We start from the raw sequence: 18945 nt of genomic DNA on the forward strand, positions 1-18945 counted from the left end.
ATGGACCACTTTCCTAGGCATAGCCTGGGGAAGACTGCGAGCCAATCAGAGAAGTCTTTCTTGTGACTCAGAGGCATATGCAATATAGCATAGATGCACTAGCTCAGGATTGGTACAGGGAGCTGACTAGCTGGTTTGAGAATACTCTTTTGGCTTCCCAAACTTGTACAAGATGCAAAAGTTCCCAGCTCCTTCTTTCCCAAGAGTCAAGCAGATAAGTAGTCCTGAAGTTGGAAAAAGAAAATTGTTGAAAGTGGAGACCTTGAAACCAAAGGCAATGGCAGCAGGACACCAACTTGGGAACAAGAGTCAAGGAGTCACTCACATCTACCAGCAGATTCCGCAAGGACAGTGGCCACTGAACAGAGACAGCAAGATAGAACACCAGAAGCAAGACTGTCCAAGGACCCAGGCGCACGCAAAGAAGAACCATGTCCTGTCGCCCACAGGTGACTTCTAGTCCCCCATTAGCTCCAGCCAATTCGGGGAAGAAAATAGGGAAATGCTTTGAAAGGCTGGGCACTGGAATTCCCATCTTGGCACAGCGAAAAAGAATCCGACCAAGAGTCATGAGGGTTTGGGTTCAATCCCTGGCATCGCTCAGTGGGTTAAGGATCCAGCGCTGCTGTGAGCTGTGCTGTAGGTCACAGATGCGGCTCCGATCTGGCATTGCTGTGGCTGTGGCATAGGCTGGTGGCAACAGCTCTGATTGGACCCCTGGCCTGGGAACCTCTATATGCCGCGGGTATGGCCCTAAAAAGTACAAAGACAAAAAACAAACAAACAGACAAAAAAACAAAAAAGAACGGCTAAGCATTTATTTCAAGGAGGCGATGTGAAGTCTGAGACAAATTGCTGGACTAAGGAAATGAGTTATCTTTGATTGGCAAGTTTAAGGTCATCTACCTCTTCCCACACCTTCCTAAATAAAGCCAGATGGGGCTCACGAGGAATTTTAAATTCATGTTATGAAATGAAAACAGTGCAACTTTCTTTGCACCATTTGAGTTTCCATGTGTGGGAGGTGGGAAACAGGAAGAGAATGGATGGGGCAAGGTCTGAAAGCCCACAGGGAATTTACTCTAAAGCAGGGGGCTAATGCGGCTCCCAAGGCTCCCTTCCAGACGTGCTAAACTGGAATCCCTCAGGGGAGGTGAGGGAAGCTGAATTTTAAAAGCTCTCCTTGGAGTTCCCATCTTGGCTCAGTGGTTAATGAATCCAACTAAGAACCATGAGTTTGTGGGTTCGATCCCTGGCCTGGCTCAGTGGGTTAAGAATCTGGTGTTGCCGTGAGCTGTGGTGTATGTTGCAGATGAGGCTCGGGTCTGTGGCTGTGGTGTAGGCTGGCAGCTAAAGCTCTGATTAGACCCCTAGCCTGGGAACCTCCATAGGCCTTGGGTGCGGCCCTAAAAACAACAAAAAGACCAAAAAAAAAAAAAGACTAAAAGTTCTCTTTGTGACTTCATTTTGGAAAACAGTTATCTAAGCACTGGTATAGGAATTAGCTTTGGCCACCAACTCCTCCCAGGCTCGGGGAAAAGACAAGTGAAGTCACTGGTGTGGTAACTTCAGCGAGGAAGGGGGTAGGACGGAAAATTCTGTATCCACAAATCCACAGCTGGTACAGACTGCTCTCAACACACTTGGCTGTGAACAACAGAATAAAAAGTAGTCACCAGGTTGCAAGGAATTTTGTCTTAATATTCCTGTTGTCTTTCCAAATAGGAGTGACTAAGTACACACAGGCAGTAGGAAGGCGCCAGATGCGACTGAGAATTGAAAATCTGAGATGGAGGAACTTCCATTGTGATGCAGAGGAAACGAACCCGACTCCTATCCATGAGGATGTGGATTCAATTCCTGCCCTTGCTCAGTGGGTTAAGGATCTGTCGTTGCCCTGAGCGGTGGTGTAGGTTGGCATCCTACGTTGCTGTGGCTCTGGCGTAGACTGGAGGCGGCTACAGCTCCAATTCAACCCCTAGCCTGGGAACCTCCATATGCCACGAGCGCGGCCCTAAAAAAAGACAAAAAGACAAAAAAAAAAAAAAAAAAAAAAAAAAAAAAAGGAAAAAAAGAAAATCTGAGATGGAATAACTGATCAGAAGCATTTTAGAGAAGCTGTGCAGAACCAGCTAGGCTCAGAGCCCATGGCTTAGTCCTAATACAAGACAAGTTTTCCTCCGCCACTGGGTGGGAAGGGGAGGAGGAGGAACTGGTGGGGAGGAGCCTGAACTTTTTGGAGTCACTGTGGGGCTAGCAGAGGGGTCATCTAAGGGATGGTGAAGATATATCTCCCTCTGGGGCCTCTCAGAACCTGGAGATAAGGTCTACTTCTCTCGCAAATGTTAGCTCCCATTCCATATTTAGCAAAGACAAAAATATCCAAAGGCTTTCTTCGGGGAGGGCTGTGGAAGTGAATTGGAATGGAAGGAAATTCAATTTTTTTACACCATATCTATGTATTATTCCGTTTGGTTTTTATGGAAAAAAAAATGTTCTTACATAACCGTGTACTTAAAAAAATACCAAAGGGTATTATGACATTTTTGGATTGTATGTAAAATGCATAATACTTTTAGATAATACATTTCTTAGCTGGAAAATAAGAATAGAACTTTACTGGAAACTATATGTAGTCACTTATGATGGAGCATGATAATGTGAGAAAAAGAATGTATGTGTATGTGTGACTGGGTCACCTGGCTGTACAGTAGAAAATTGACAGAATGCTATAAACCAGCTATGATGGAAAAAATAAAAATCATTAAAAAAAAAAAAAGAACTTCATCTAAGAACTGCCTAAACAATTTACCAAAACATGCACAAAGAAGTAATCGCAAATGATTTAGTGTAACATTACTAATTGATTAATTTGGTATGTTTAATACTATATGTGTCCAATACATTCTCTATGCTCATTATATCTGAACACAAAGCTAACTGATCAATAACATTCTTTGGTTCCACTGCACACTTTTATTTTAGGACACTTTCAATAGACACAACAACGAAGTGTTTGTCCCAAATACACTAATCAAAGTATATAGTCAATTTAAGGCACATAAAAAAATCATGCATGAAAAGAATATCTAAAACCTTTATATTTACTTTCAAACACCAAATCCTTTGTGTTGCTCAAAGCAAGTTAAAAAAATGTCCATTATAATTTGTTGATTGGCTTGATGCATTTTAGAGATTTTTCTTATGATTTGTAATAGCTTTCTCTAACTGAATATGCTGCTGGAGAAGCTTCAAACATTTCTTGTTGAAAATACATATACATCCAAAGTAAGGAGAGGAAAAAAATTACACCAGTGTTTCTCTCTTGTTGTTAACAATCTGGGTGATTTTTCACTGGTGTTTCTGAATTTTACAAAAATAATGGGGGGGTTTTCCATTGTGGCTCAGCAGTAATGAACCCAACTAGTATCCACAAAGATGCCGATTCCATTCCTGGCCTTGCTCAGTGGGTTAAGGATTTGGCATTGCCATGAGCCGTGGTGTACGTGGCAGACACAGCTCAGATCTGATGTTGCTGTGGCTGCGGTGTAGGTTGTCAGCTGCAGCTCTAATTCAGTCCCTAGCCTGGGAACATCCACATGCCTTGGGTGTGGCCCAAAAAAGATAAATAATCATAATGGGTATATTAGAAAGTTGAACTAAAAAAGTTCTAACCACTGTGATGCCAGTAAGACCATAAAATGTTTTTGTGTGTTTACATGAATGCCATAATCAAAAGGAGTTGTGTGACCGTTACAGAGGCACGAGGGGAAGGGGGCCTCATTTAAACATATATTCCGGGTGTGGGAAGTAACATAATGTCTTTTCTATCAAAGGAAATCTTGGTTTCTCCATTTTGCTCCCAGTTTAGGCTGAAACGCCCTCCTGCGGCCCCTTCCTCTTTCCTCTTCTCCCAGTAACAGTTTGTTTCAAATTAGCCAATGGAGAAGAACGTGTGCCCTGACCTGACCAATGGGAAAGGGACAGGTACATCACCCGCGTTAGGGATAAATAGGGAGGGTCTTTTCTTCTTTGCATGCGCTTTTTGAGTACCTATGCCCTTCTGCAGAAATAAAGAGCCTTGTCGAGATCTCCCCGAGTTCATGTGTCTCATTTTCCGACAATGACAATCCCAGCCATTCTCCAACACTGGGAGAAATATACTCAGTTCTCTAAATGAAACGTAAAGAAACACTGGGCACACAAAGTTGAAGGCTGAACTCCACTTTTCAGGGCTACCCAGCTCGGCCAATATCACCAAAGAAATGCTCACCTCCCAACGTCCTCAATAGCAGAGACTCAGACCCTGCAGACAATGTTTGATACCTGTCATCAAGACACATAATCATGATGTTTCCTTTTTTAAAATTTGCATCAGTTACAACATACCATGATCAGTCAGCCAGATCACTGCTAACACATTATTGATGAAGCTTCTCTAAAGCACTCCAGCTCTCCAGAAAAGGGCCAGCATGAGCTACAGCAGGCACACACCTTGGGTGTTAAGTCCCAGAGAAGTTCTGGTCATTTGTTTTTTTGATGTGGGTGAGTGGGTGCACCCTCAACATATGTAAGTTCCCAGGCTAGGCGTCCAGTCATAGCTGCAGCAGGCATGGCAACACCAGATCCTTAACCCACTGAGCAAAGGCAGGGATTGAACTCAAGTCCTCAAGGATAGTAGTTGGGTTTGTTACTCCTGAGCCACGAAGGGAACTCCCTCCAGAAAGGTTTTGGAAGTGGCGTTAATAAATGCAAAATTCATCCTTAAGAGAAAAGTTTTCTGTGACTTGAAAGCTTCCTTTTACCTCATTTGTGAGGTGGACTAGTCTGTACAAGTCGGGCTCAGCGTTTAGAGGGTGCTAATTCCGGTTATGGGATAACAGCCAGGAGTGACTGCAGTGCAGAACCTCAGGAGTAGATAGAAAATACATTGCCTTGGTTTTGGCCATCTTCATGGTGTGTTAGAAGAGGCCTCTCCTTCATGCTCTATGGTGAAAACGCTTGAACTGGGATCTCTTTAGCTTCCCCAAATCTCCCTCTCCTTACTGGCAAGCAATTACAACCACCAGCACAATGTGTGGCATGGTGGACTGACTGCAGTTAGGGCCATGTTTCACCCTCCTATTGACCTCCTCCTTTGCTGTTTCACTGTGCAGTGCCTTTTCACTCTGTGCTTGCTTCTGCAGGACATGCTGGTTGGCATGGAGTGTGAAGTCTTGAAAGGGGCTGGTGTCGTTTGCCTTGGTTGCCATTGTCTTCTGGCACCTTATGAAAGCATTGTCTGGGGAAGGTGAGGGAAGATGGGACTTGGAAAAGGGCTGACTTGCCCCTGTCAAATCCACCTCTGCTGTGAGCCAGGCAAAACTAGAACCACCTAGGGATGCCCCATCTAAATCAATGATCTACCTCATAAACAAAATGAATGCTTAAAACTGCAGCCACTGGGCTTTTATGGCTGTGATGCATTACTTTTGTGGCAACAGATAATTGCCCCACAGGCCCTCATTTATTTGACATCTCTCAGTGTGATATCTCTTGAAGTTTTTCTGAGAGGCAGGTTTGGGAGCAAGGACCTTCTTTGCTGCTGCCATCTGACAGGCCAATGACCGCAGATTCAGTCATCCAGCACTGAGCTCCTGCTCTGTAAGAAACGCTCTCATTTAATCCTCATAACCACTCTGAAAAGTAACTTCTTCATTTCGGGGAATTTGAGGAAATGAAGAACTTGAAGCAGACTGATGAAATTATCTAAAGTCACCATAAATTGGCAGAACAGGGGCCCAAACCCAAGACTTCAGATTCTGAGTTCAGCTGTATTTTCTCTTACATTGAAAATGATAACCAGAGCTTAAAACTAGCAGGATGTTATTCTGTCCAAAGTCATTAAAGACAGAAAGTTTGTTTAAAGAAGGCAACTGAGTTTTATTCCATTATCCAAGATAACTGAAGCATTTACCATTACAGGGCTGTGTCTTCAAGCATCTCAACCCTCAGCATTCTTGCTGCTTAAATGTCCTTTAAGACATTGCTGGAACCAGTTGAGAAACAGCCAGCTAATCATAGACTAAGTTATATAGATCTTCTACCATTTCTGTTTTATCTTAAAGGATTTTATGTTCAATAGCTTCCTTCAGCCAATTACTAATTATGTAGATTATAAATTTGAAGATCCGTTGTTCCTCGGTGGCAATACTGATTAAAATGAAAGTACACCCATGAAAAAAAATAAATGAGTAAAGAGAGGATACACAAAATATGCACCCATTTTAAAGGTGATCAGAAGAATGTAATAACAAGTCAGACTCTCAAACATCTCCTCCTTTTGTGATTTTGGTTCTTAAAAAACAGAAACAAATCGATTAAATATTCTAAGAGAAGGCAGTTTTCTAAGGGTTACTTTAATTGCAGGAGGTTATAAGAATAGGCTGGGAAATAGGGGGAAGAACACAGAATTAAGTGACATTTTGGGAAATGAAAGTTACACCATATAATTTGAGAGGTTGTATAGACATTGCTAGAAATTTTACTCCAAATTCAATTTACCAAATCTAGCTTCATTTTACTAACATATTTGATTTTATACTTATGTTAAATTTAAGCACCTGGATACTTGGAATGGTAAAAAAGAGGAAAACAATTGTTTAGTTAAAAAGTAGTTAAACTTTCAGAGGATGACTATATGTCTGTAGCTGTTGCTAAAGAATTTAAAAACTGAACTTTCCTTTGCATCATACTTCCTTTATGCATGTAACTTGGAGCAGAAAATTCCCCCTTTAACAACTTCAGAGGAAAGCAAGAAACCACAGTGGTTTGCAGGCCACTAATTCTGTTACAGATGAAAGCATTCAATTATCTCTATAAAATTCAATTCCTTAGAAAATGTGTTTGTGATTGACTAAGTACGTTTTTAAAATGTGGTGATACAACATGCTATTATTCAGGATCTTGATTTAAAAGTTGGCATGAAGTAGCTTGTGGTTCTTGGGTAAAACGAAGACACTAATCTGTTTTTTTTCCCAATATAAAAATATTTCCAATATAAAAAGGCAACCTAGAATATTTTATTTCAGATGTTAAGCTAGGGCTGTATGAATCTTCATTTTTCCCACTGCAGCCCATACTTAAAAACTGCAAACAACCACTTAAAAAAATGGGTCATCAGTTATATTAAAATCTTATTTACATGGCATTTATATTTAAAAGCATGATCAAATACTATCAATAACAAGTCAATATAGCTTAGAGATATCTCTCATGGAAAAAAACCTTAAAAATCACATATTAAAATCACAGGGGAGTTCCCATCGTGGCGCAATGGAAATGAGTCTGACTAGGAACCATGAGGTTTTGGGTTTGATCCCTGGCCTCACCCACTGGGTTAAGGATCCGGTGTTGCTGTGAGCTGTAGTGTAGCTGTGGCATAGGCCCACACCTACTGCTCCAATTTGACCCCTAGCCCGGAAACCTCCATATGCTGTGGATGTAGGCCTAAAAAAAAAAAAAAAAAATCAGTTAATTCTAGCTGAAGTTCAAGATGGGCAGTGGTTAAGGCCTCTGATGATTGCTACTTCTCACCATGGAAATCTACATGTATAAAAGATTCTGCAAAAAAAATAAAAAATAAAAACAAAAATAAAACAGAGTTTCCATCGTGGCTTAGTGGAAATGAATCTGACTAGCATCCATGAGGACGCAGATTTGATCCCTGGCTTCGCTCAGCAGGTTGGGGATCTGGCATTGCCATGAGCTGTGATGTAGGTCACAGATGCAGCTCAGATCTGGCATTGCAGTGGCTGTGGTGTAGGGTACAGCTCCAATTCAACCCCTTAGCCTGGGAACCTCCATATGCCTCAGTGCAGCCCTAAAAAGACAAAAAAAAAAAAAAAGATTTTGCATAAAATTTCAGAGGGTTCTCTAGATTAATAATCTCTAGTTGTGAGCAAAAAGTTAAATTTCACTTAATACACACACACACCTATATGTATATGTGTAAACTCCCCCACCCCCAAAGAAGCAGGCCATCCTGGGCTGGGGTTATGGCTGGTACTCTCACATCCTTCGCCCCAGCCAGCTGGCTCAGTAGTCCAATTTCTATGCAGACTTCGAAACCCAAGGTGAAGAGTTATCTTTGGCTTTTATCTCTTGTCCAGTCTCAGTTCTACTATTAACACCTACCTAGCCTGTGGTTGTAGCTTTCATGAACGTTCAGATCCGCAAACAAGAATTCTATTCCAAGATCTCATTTTGAACGGTCCCCAACTTGTCCTGCATCGCATTGTCTAGAAGCAACTTCTTGTGATTGAGTCTTTCCTAAACTACTTTTTAAACTTTTAAAGCAAACTTATTGCCACATAGCATTAAAGTAGGTGCAGAGGCAGCCAACACAGCAATTGAAAGTTGTAAAACCTAAGGCAAATCCCTATCTCAAACTCCATTTATTCTATAATGAACAATAAAGTCAAGTTGCTTGGACTGGAGCACAGTAACACATCCTGTTCTTTCATAGCTTCCTAACAACACCAGTGTGTTGCTGGCCCATTACAGAACTGGCCCATACATGTGATTCAGTGTTCTTGCCTTCAGTGAATGTGGATGGTTTTAAGAGTGTCATTATTTTAAGTCTTTCTGTGTACAAACTAGCTTCAGTTACCAGTCCTATAAGTACTCCCACATTTATTCATTGCAGCTGAAATCATCTGCAAACTTAATGTTTAGGTTGGACTCATCTTGTATTATTGTGATGAAAAGAATGATTCTGTTAAAAAGGAAGCTAGATAATTGCATGGTGCAAATTTATTCTTGAGCAGGAGATGAACACAGACTTCACCCTAGTTCTTGCGCACACCTGGTACTGAGAACAAATGCACTGGAGTACATTTGTTTGATATTAATAGGCATGCTTTCCACACTAGGGTTTTCAATTTATTCTGAAGCAATGGGAAAAAAGGATTTGCCAAGTGGGGAGAAAGCCCAAACAAACAACACGTCTCTCCTACTCTTCGGCCCCTGAAAATGTGGTTATGGACACTGGGGTTATTAATATAAAAATCTCCCAGTGCAGATGACCAGGGTCATTAACAGCAGGCTAACTAGCAGGAATATTCTTCTAGTCATCTGTCAACTGATGTGATGTTGTAATTCAGTGTTGGAAAGCTCTGTTTAGATGGTTTAGAAAGCTGTATGTTGTAGTAATTACAGTAATTTGTTTAAGTAGATTTTCTACATATATATACATATACATGTATATATATGTACATAAACTTTTTAGGGATGCATCTGCAGCATATGGAAGTTCCCAGGCTAGGGGTAAAATCAGAGCTACAGCTGCCAGCCCAGGCCACAGCAATGCAGGATCCGAGCCGCATCTGCAAACTACACCACAGCTCACGGCAGCCCCGGATCCTTAACCCACTGAGTGAGGCCAGGGATAGAACCACCAATACAAAATTGTTGATGAAGGACTATTCAAGGAGGGTAGTGTTTTTTTAGCCTTTGAGGTCCCTTCTGTTTCATCCTAAAGCATGTGTGTTTTAAGTGGTTTGAGGAAAGTAGTCTGCTGGCCAGAGTACTGACTCATCCTAGGAACTGAGCTCTTGCAAGGCACAAAGAAAGTGTGGTTGATCTAAAAAGTTTGTTTTTCGGTTATTTCATGATGATAACATGTATTACATATCGTTTTAAAAAATAATATTTGGTTTTTTGCTAAGAGTACATTGGAAGAGTAAATGTGAATTTTACCTTCTAGCCTGTTGTTGACAGCATAGACCATGTGACTGGACCATTAATTTGGCATGGGCAAACTCTGAAATAAAGTAAAATGCTTACTAGCACCGTGAAGTGTGTGCTGTATGCGTATATTAAGCAGTGCAGATCTGTCTGCCAGGGCAGTGGGATAAACTTTTTCTATAACATCAAACTTAAAAAAAATTAAAAAGATGCACTCTGAATATCATAATTCCATTATATGAAATACACACTTTTTTTTTGGTTTCAGTACGATTTAAGGTGTGGTCAGCAAAATATAATCCCCTCTAAGAAGAGATCAGTTGAAATAAAAATCAATGAAAACAACTAAAAATTACTCCCGTAATAACACGGTAAACAACTCAAATGGCTTTTTTTTTAATGCTAGGAAAAATGTTCACCTTTCAATGGTGAAAAGTACTGTTAACACAGGTAGAGAGCAAACAAGGTAAAAAGTGAAAGCACATACAGACACACACAAATATATATAAAATTTGACCAGAAATCACAGGACATTTAAGCCATGTTTTCTTAACTATTTTTTTTTTTTTTGTACTTTAAATAGACTAAAATATTTGGTGTGGGTGGAGAGAAGGAAATCAGTATTTCACAATTTTAACTTGAAAACCAGCTGAAATAAAGCCTCAGCTCATCGTTTAATTTTAAAAAATTGGAACCACATCATATTTTGACAATCATAAGATTAAAGCTTACAAAGAACACAGCTACCATCTACATCACAGTGCACAGAGGATGCAGTCTCTGAGGACCACCACAGGGAAACAGTATCAGACTCTGCATCCATCATATTGCATTACAAAATTAATGCTGTCTTAGAAAAATCTCACCTCCCGTGGTCGGTGTCAGAGCTGGTAAGCACCTGAGCGGCAAGAGGCTATCAGCTGAGGGCACTGCTCAGTCTGGATCCCGACACCCAATTCCTGCCACTGGCTGATGCATTTAGTAATCTTAACATGACACTCACTGAGAACACACTAGTACCACATTCTGGCTTCTTGAGCAGGATAGTCTAGGGAATGTAGCAGAGAAGAGAGCATCAAAGGCCATATTCTCCCTCAAGAGAGAAGGAATCCACAACGCTACTCAGTTTTCTTTCACTGTGAACACTGACATTTCTGATTAAATCCAACCCCATAAAGACATGATTTGTACTTACGCACACAGGTTCAGAAGAACTTTGCTACCTAGTTGCCTTTTCTGTTTCAGTAAACCACCAGTTATCTTTCCTGGTTACTAAGTGTTGGTTTCACTACAACCTTGATGCCATTCGCTACTGTTTGTTAAAAATCTCACATTCCATCCATGGTAATAAGTAATTGGAAGACAAGTATCAGAAATGATGATGGTCAGAGGGCAGCTGAATTTAGCTGCAAGTACTACGACATTTAAGGTAAATCACAGGAACACCTAGGGCTGTCAGCTCCTCCTGGTGCACCTGGGGTTTTTCTGGGAAAAGCCCTGCACCCAGGTGATAGTGTGGCCCCAGGCACACAAGAGCAGCTGGGCACCCTAAGAACACTACCTACTCCTCACTTTCTATCACTAGAAAAAGGCTAAGAATTTTCAAGACAGTAGGGTTACTTATTGAGGGAATCAGCTCAAAAATATTTTTAGGACACCTGCTAATAGCTAGTTCCTAGAAATCAAAAAATATCTTAATATTTAACAGTGTCAATTTTAATAATAGTTGGTAGGACTTAAGCAAATCACTGAGCTGTGTAGAAAAGTTCATCCTTGAAACCCATTTTCAGACAAATCCTCTACAAGGTTCTTCTGGTTCTGCCCAGTAATATAGTATATTTTACTGTATCTTTTTGAGATTTTCAGAGCTAAATGAATAATCCAGTTCTAAATCTTTTCATATTTTTTGTTTTTTTAGGTGAAAATATTCCTTGCCAACTATTTCCCACATTCTTGCTTCACATATTAAAAAGAAGACTGCCAACTGGAGATATTTCCCTCAGACTACAAAGGCCCAGAATTATGTTACTTTTAACTGTGCTCTACCAGAAGGTCTGGCCTTGGGAAAAGACGGCAAGGAAAAAAAAAAAAAACTCCCTCAGATATGAATATTTTTATTTTGCCTACAATGCTGTGATCTAGCTCAACAACTGCACGACTGCTTTCATCCTAATCTTTCTAGTTTTTGTTTTGCTGTCTTGTATAGAAATGGTTAGTGTCACAGTTTCACTATCACTAAGAAAAAGATATAAACATTTATGCCTTTATGGCCAGGGTCAAAAAAGAGAAAAATGAAGCCTGAGATAGAGTTGGTCTAAGAAATGACCATTTTGGGTTCTATGTTTTGCCAAAAAATAGGGCATTTTTAAAAAATGTAAAATCCATGCAAGTTACCTACTTGCTATGTATGTGATAATTATTTCTCCTTATTTAAATTAATCTGTGTATAGATTACATAAAATTAACAAATGACTATATTCTTAAAGCAAATGCATACATTCATTAGAAAAGGACCCTAATCTTTTTCACCAACTTTTTTTTTTTTTCTGTTTGAACAATTCAAGAATGTGAAAAAAGAGACAAATGGGTATTTTCTTAGGAACTTGGTGAGAAGGAAATCTCTTTGGAAGAAAAGACTTTAGTAAGACTTCTAAAGACAAATGCCGAGAACCAACTTCATGCTACAGCAGTGTAAAGAGCAGGACTTAATACAGAAACAAATATGTCAAGTTATCTAGTGAATGAAGCTGCAAAATAGTCAAAAGTGTTAAAGCCACAGGGAGAAAGAGTGTGAAATGAAAAATATGTAACAGTTAAGTATTTTTACAATTCTAACACTTTACTTTTGTCCTCAAATCAGTCTATTATGGATTTCATGGTTCAATAAATTATCATCGTTAATTAGAAAGAATAAGTAAACCCCTACCCACCCCACCCAAAAGAGCAAACAGGAAGACAAAGTTTTTGTTTTTGTTTTTGCTTTTTTTTCAAGAGGGTAGAAGAATATCATTTTTGGAAAATTTTGTTGGAGAAAAATCTAAAAGTCCTTTGTGTGAAGTTAATGAGCCCTACTCCCATCCTTAGCGGTAATGTTGAACTTTTGGGTCTATTAGGCATTTCATGGCAGCAAACCAACTAACACTGAAGTTAACTTAGTTAGGCTGATACACTCTGGTCAGATCCTCTGAGAATCAGAAATGGCCCACAGAACTTTGGAAAATCCATTTCTGCTAAGCATGGCTAAGAAAGTTATCTTCAGGCTACCCTTAAATACAGAAAATTTGACCTCGTAGCAGTACTTCTCAGGGTATCCTAAACAGAAATCTTATGCCAGGTGGACAAGTGTAGGGCAGGGCACACGAGCTAACATCATTTAAAAAAAAAAAAAGAAAAGTAACTGTAAGTCAGTATCGAGCTTTTTTTGGGGGTGGGGGAGGATGCTAATGAATTTCAGTTATGACCCTCAATTGTCACGCTGCTGAAAAATGGCTTACTAACTGAACCACCAAGTTAGGACTCCAGCAGAATAAAAAATTTACTTTGATGGTCTGTCCATGAGAGGAAAATGTCTGCAAGCAAATTAAAAAATTTTCACTGAGATCTGAACAACAGAATCATTGAACACCGTTCAAATGTATGCAGATAAACAACCCCTTCTGTTAAGCTTCTTTTCCTGTGTTTGTGTATATATAAATCCATACATACACATTATATTATTTCCTACTAAAAAGATTTAAGGCAGTTATGCTACATATAAAGTCAGCTATACCCAAGATAAAACAGTTCCTACTTGAGAAATTACGTGAACACAGTAGACAAGTTCTTTTCATAAAAGCTACCGTGAGGCTATCTATATCTAATATATTTCATTTCCTGGTTGGGGCTCCAAATGCAGGAATTCCACTCCAAGAAATAATTTGTCCCTCAATACCCTCACACAAAAGATAGTGTGAACAGACAAAATATTCATGAAAACTTGAAAATATAAAAGGAACCCAATAGGATCCTAACAATCTCAAGACACCACACACTATGGTTATTACTCTCGATTGTACTAAATAAATCTAACAACCCAATATGCTCCAAGGTGGAAACATGATAGTATTATGCGGTTATCACTGGTTGCAACTGCTGGAAAAGGTCATAACCTAAACATAGTGGCATATGGAGGTTCCCAGGCTAGGGGTCTAATTGGAGCTATAGCCGTCAGCCACAGCCATGCCAGATCCGAGCCATGCCTGCGACCTACACCCTACACCACAGCTCACGGCAATGCGGGATCCTTAACCCACTGAGTGAGGCTAGGGATCGAACCCGCAACCTCATGGTTCCTAGTCGGATTCGTTAACCACTGAGCCACGATGGGAACTCCCTAAACATAAATTTAAAACAGAATCTGGTGATTTGTGCTATTTGATCATCACTAAAGCATTTACCTGGATAGAATTTCTGAGCCAAATTGCAGGATTTCAGTGATTGACCAGTCTGAAAGTCAACTTTCATGATGAAGAAACCAGGACCCTGGGTGTGAACAGCACTGTCCTTTCTGGCCTTTAGTACAATTCAAAGAAGAGAAACATTCTGATGTATGGAGAGAAAACATGGTTGGTGAAGAAGAGGGCAACTAGCAAAACCACTAGGGAATACACACTGTTAAAACAAGGAAGAAGAAAGCTCAATTGAGGAATATCAAGGGTTTAGTAAACTAAAGCTCATGAAGGAAAAAAAGGGGGGCCATGATTTGTTGTGTCTAAACATCAATGGGCTGCATCAAAGTAAGAGAAAACACCATGGGCTGCTTGGGCACACAGACTAGCTAGTTATCTAAAAAGATACTCGTGGAATGGTGGAGGCGGGAGCAATGTGTGGAACTGGTATGTTTAGCTATGAAAGCAAAGACCGTACATAGAGACAGATTTTAAGTCCAGTCAAGATTGTCTTGTGTGACATCATATTCCATCACTATCCAGACCAGGAGGGTGCTGATGATTGAACAAATGTTCAAAATATTTAGTTACTTAAAAAAAAAAAAAAAAGAAAAAAGAAAAGAAAGCTGTTAAAGGTACATCTGGACAGTTTTGGAAAGAGGTAGAGAAACCAACTGTGTGTGTGTGTATATATACACACACACACACTTTTTTATTTGATTTCAACTAGCAAGAGACTAGACTGATTGTTTTTCACTTTCATAATCTTAGTCTTGATGAAATTGACAATAAAGGCACAAATAAAGGGAAACTAAAATAATTTTAACAAAGAAGAAAATCTGGCAATGCGTAAAAGACAGATGAATCAAGCAAAATCAGGTATGGTTTAAGGTTACAAAAAGACCTAGATATTAACAATCTGCAAATATATACTCAGAATACAGAATAATAAGGGTGAGAGTACAGAATAAGAATATTTAGCTTTCAAGAAAAATTAGGCAGATTTCCATATGGCAAAGTGACAGGTCCTGAGAGAGAAACTATCCTCCCCCCCTGCCAAGAATAAGACAGCTTGAGGGTCAGTACCAAATCCCAGGGATCTTTTTATTACTCAAAATCTGTCACATTGGCTACATAAAGAACAGGCATCAATAAATGTTTATTGAATGAATGTGTATCATAATGAATAATTAGAAAAGTCAAAAAAAATTTTAAGCAATAAAACTTAAAGAAAGAAAGGAAGGAAGCAAGGAAGGAAGGAAGAAATAGATATGGAACTCCGATACAGAATAAAAATGTAGCTGCCACTGGTTAGGCCAAAGTTAGTGGGAATGTCACCAGCCTCCAGTTCCCCAAACCAGCACTAAGGTGTGTATCAACCACTGTGAAAACCACCATTTGCCTTAGAAATGGGGTGGGCAGCGTGGTCATTCAGTTCTCATGTTGTTAAAATGAGGAAATTACCAGCACTGTGTAGAGGAAATCACCAGCATTGTGTAGAAGAAATTCTAAATGATGTGGCTAATTTAAAGATAAAATTCTACGGAGAGAAGTTCTTATTACCTAGAAGAATGAAAACAAACCCTATAAAGGGGAGGAAAAAAAAACAAACAAAAAAAAAACCAGAATAATTTAGGGCACAGTGGAGAAAATATAATGCAAAACAGCATCTCATTAGAAAGCAAATAAGACCACTGGACATACTCATACAAAGGTAACCACCACCACCACCACCATGAAGTCAACTGCTTAAGCCTAACTGCTCAATAGAACAGGTGTTTCCAAAGAGCTGAGTCCCAGTTTCACATTGTACAGAAGAATCCCAGCATAACTGTAGAGATGTGATTCACTATTGAAATGTTACAGATGGCACTGTTCCATGTAACATATCAATGCAAGAATAAGTGCCAGGACTTTTTTTTTTTTAACCACTTTCGAAGTTTTACTTTGCCCCAGAACTGTTCCCTGACACCACAAGTTCTCAAAGAAGTAAACACTTCCAAAGGGCAGAGCCTTCACTGGTTACTTCCAACAGGTCTGATGGTGGTGAACTCTTGGGACATCTTCTCTATCCACAGTCTGGGCTGTACAAGTAGTGATTAGCGGGCAACAGGATGTCTGGAAGCAAGCAGCTAATCACTACAGTGGTTAAAATCTGCCCAAGGCAGAATTAAAGAAAGGGTTGTTGAGTTGAATGGTACTGACCCAGTATAAACGTTTTACAGTAAGGGCTTGAGCAAGAGGAAATATTAGTAAGAATGATACATGGAGCAGTCTATCACAAAATAAGGCCACCTTCAACTACTATAAACTGTAGAACCAATCTGATCCTCAAGTTTGGATGTGTAGAGGTTTAATACCTAATACATAATGAGTTTCCTCTAAAATGAGCCTTTGCATTTGACGCCATTTTCTTTGCCAAGAATGCCTATTTTCCCTTGCTCTCTACATGGCTGGCTCCTTTCTCCCATCAAGTGTTAGCTTGAGCATCACTACCTTACAGAAGCCTCCCCTCTGCTATGTTCTATCACAGTACCCTGTTTATCTCCTTCATAGACAAATAAGCTAATAAACTGTTATATCTCAGCAAAGGCAAGGACCATATCTGTCTTGTTCACCTTTACTCAAAGGCGAAGAAAGTTCCTGGCACACATAACAGCTGAACAATAAATATTTGTTAAATGAATAATAATAATAAAAAAGACTACTGCAAGTTTACAGGAACATGTACATGCATACACAAATATCTGAAAATGGGGACTATCTAGTAGAAAACAACCAAATGGTGAGAGTATTGAAAATAACACCTGTAGAGACAGGTGAATATGGTTTCGAAAAACAAATACCAAAGATAATCTGTCTTCAAAAATATGAGAACTTACTAAAAGGGGACCAGGAGTGGTTATTTTCCATTTCTACTGAGATGCAAACAAGAAATGCTTAAACTGCAATGAGTTGATAATAGAAATAAGGGTTATTTGCTGCAGAAGGGACTATCAGCAGAGCTTTTGACATTTCCTGTCATTGCAGAGCATAAAGTATGGTTGGTTCTAAAAGTCACCACATATTCAGGATTCGTTAAGAACAGCTCAAAATGCAGGTAACTATAAGCTAAAAAACTTGCTAAACTGTTTTCCCCTCAACTTTTAAAATTTGGAATTCATTACTATGTAGAATAACAGATTTTATAAATTTAATACAACATACCTTAAAAACAGATGGCCCTTATCAGCTGATCATACCTCTGCATTACTTTTCTAGGTATTTTGCAGAAGCGATTGCATCTACAAAAGGTTCACTTCATAATACAATCTGGTAACTAAATCAAATGAAAGTCAACTCAAAGAGCTCTAGGTCTGCTAGTGAAATATTTTAAAATATCTTTTTAAAAAGAGTGTTTGTATCAATAGACTGATTTTTTAAAAAGGATGAACCTATTGAAATAATTGTAGCATATCCCTGAAAATAACTATACTGCCACCTGTGCATATTTTATGAGGTGTAAAGACTGCTAGGTTGCACAAGTCTACTATTATCTGCTGAAATTGGAACTTGGTAAGACAGAGGGACAGACTTCATATGAATTCTGACTGTACCCCAGAACCAACTGGTGCTGGCAGTATCAGTGCAACCATTCCTGGCGATGGATATGATGGATATCATGCTACGCTGTTCTGGTATCAGGACAAAAGTGGAAATGGAGAACAGGGGTGGAGAGATTTTCCATAAGGTTTGCTTATAATGAGATTTAGCAGTAAGTGAACAAACACAAAAAGAATGAATACTTAAGACCCACTGAACACATTAAGGTCAAGGATTTCAAAAATTAATCCACTTTTCTTCCCCCATGAGTTTATTTTTGGTAAAAGGCAGAAAAATTAGTTTTTCTACAAGGGAAATCTGCTTCTAAATGATAATTTGAAAATCTTGATATATATTATATATTAAAAAAGACACACAAAAATAACGAAGAAGTGGGAATAACAGATTAGGTACTGTAACTTTATAAAGGCTTGCCTAAATCAAGAAGCAGCACACACACCTAATTTATGCAAACTAAAAATGTATAAACAGCACAATACTGTGATACTGGATCTTGATACATTACCTGTACACATAACTACTACTGTTATTAATAAACCTTCGGGACACCCAGTTTTATGCCCAACAAGACATCAGTAAGTCTTTAAAATCTTCTCTTCCTCCTTTATGGGAGGGTATTTCTAGACACTAATTTTCCCACCTAATATCTGAACATAGGAAACCGATTCCACAAGGTGCTTTAATTGATGAGACCTCAAGTGCTGTTTTCTCTCTTGAAGTTTTGGACAGTAAACATAAACAGTCCACGGGGACCACACACAAATACTATGACAGAAGAGTTGGTACATTAAGTCTTTTGATGGGACTTGATTGGTGACGAGGCTTTTATGACATGCTTGAGCAACGCACTGAAGGGGATCCCATCTGAGTTAATACTTTGTCCAACCACTGTAGAGGTCCATTCAGATGAAGTTCAATCCAGCAAGGAGTGCTTGTTACTGTCTGCCTTCTGTTTTAAAAGAATGCAAGAAAATCATCATAAAATTAAAAGAATAACATGGCTATGTAAGAATTTAGATAAATCCAAAGGCTACATACACTAAAATCTACATTTCTTTTGAACAAGTATGAAGTTTGGATACCTATTATTTTGATAACTTTTATCCTCAAAGTCTAACAAAGTACTTATGGATGGCTTTTTTTTTTTTTTTCTTTTAAACAGATGTATAAAAACATTCTATTCCCCTCA

The 18945-nt window shown here is 39.2% G+C and overlaps 1 protein-coding gene across 7 annotated transcripts in view; it reads right to left on the reverse strand.

Moving 5' to 3' along the window:
* SMAD2 (SMAD family member 2) overlaps positions 9944-18945 on the reverse strand; it is a 96029-nt gene continuing 87027 nt past the window's right edge. For 6 of the 7 annotated variants that reach the window (XM_013992841.2, XM_005659449.3, XM_021092635.1 and 3 more), the window contains one exon: positions 9944-18705. In XM_013992841.2, the coding sequence (XP_013848295.1) occupies positions 18582-18705 (124 nt within the window). In that variant the 3' untranslated portion in view covers positions 9944-18581. 7 annotated transcript variants of the gene reach the window in all.

This window comes from Sus scrofa, chromosome 1, assembly GCF_000003025.6.
Source record: "Sus scrofa isolate TJ Tabasco breed Duroc chromosome 1, Sscrofa11.1, whole genome shotgun sequence".
Classification (NCBI taxonomy): Eukaryota; Metazoa; Chordata; class Mammalia; order Artiodactyla; family Suidae; genus Sus; species Sus scrofa.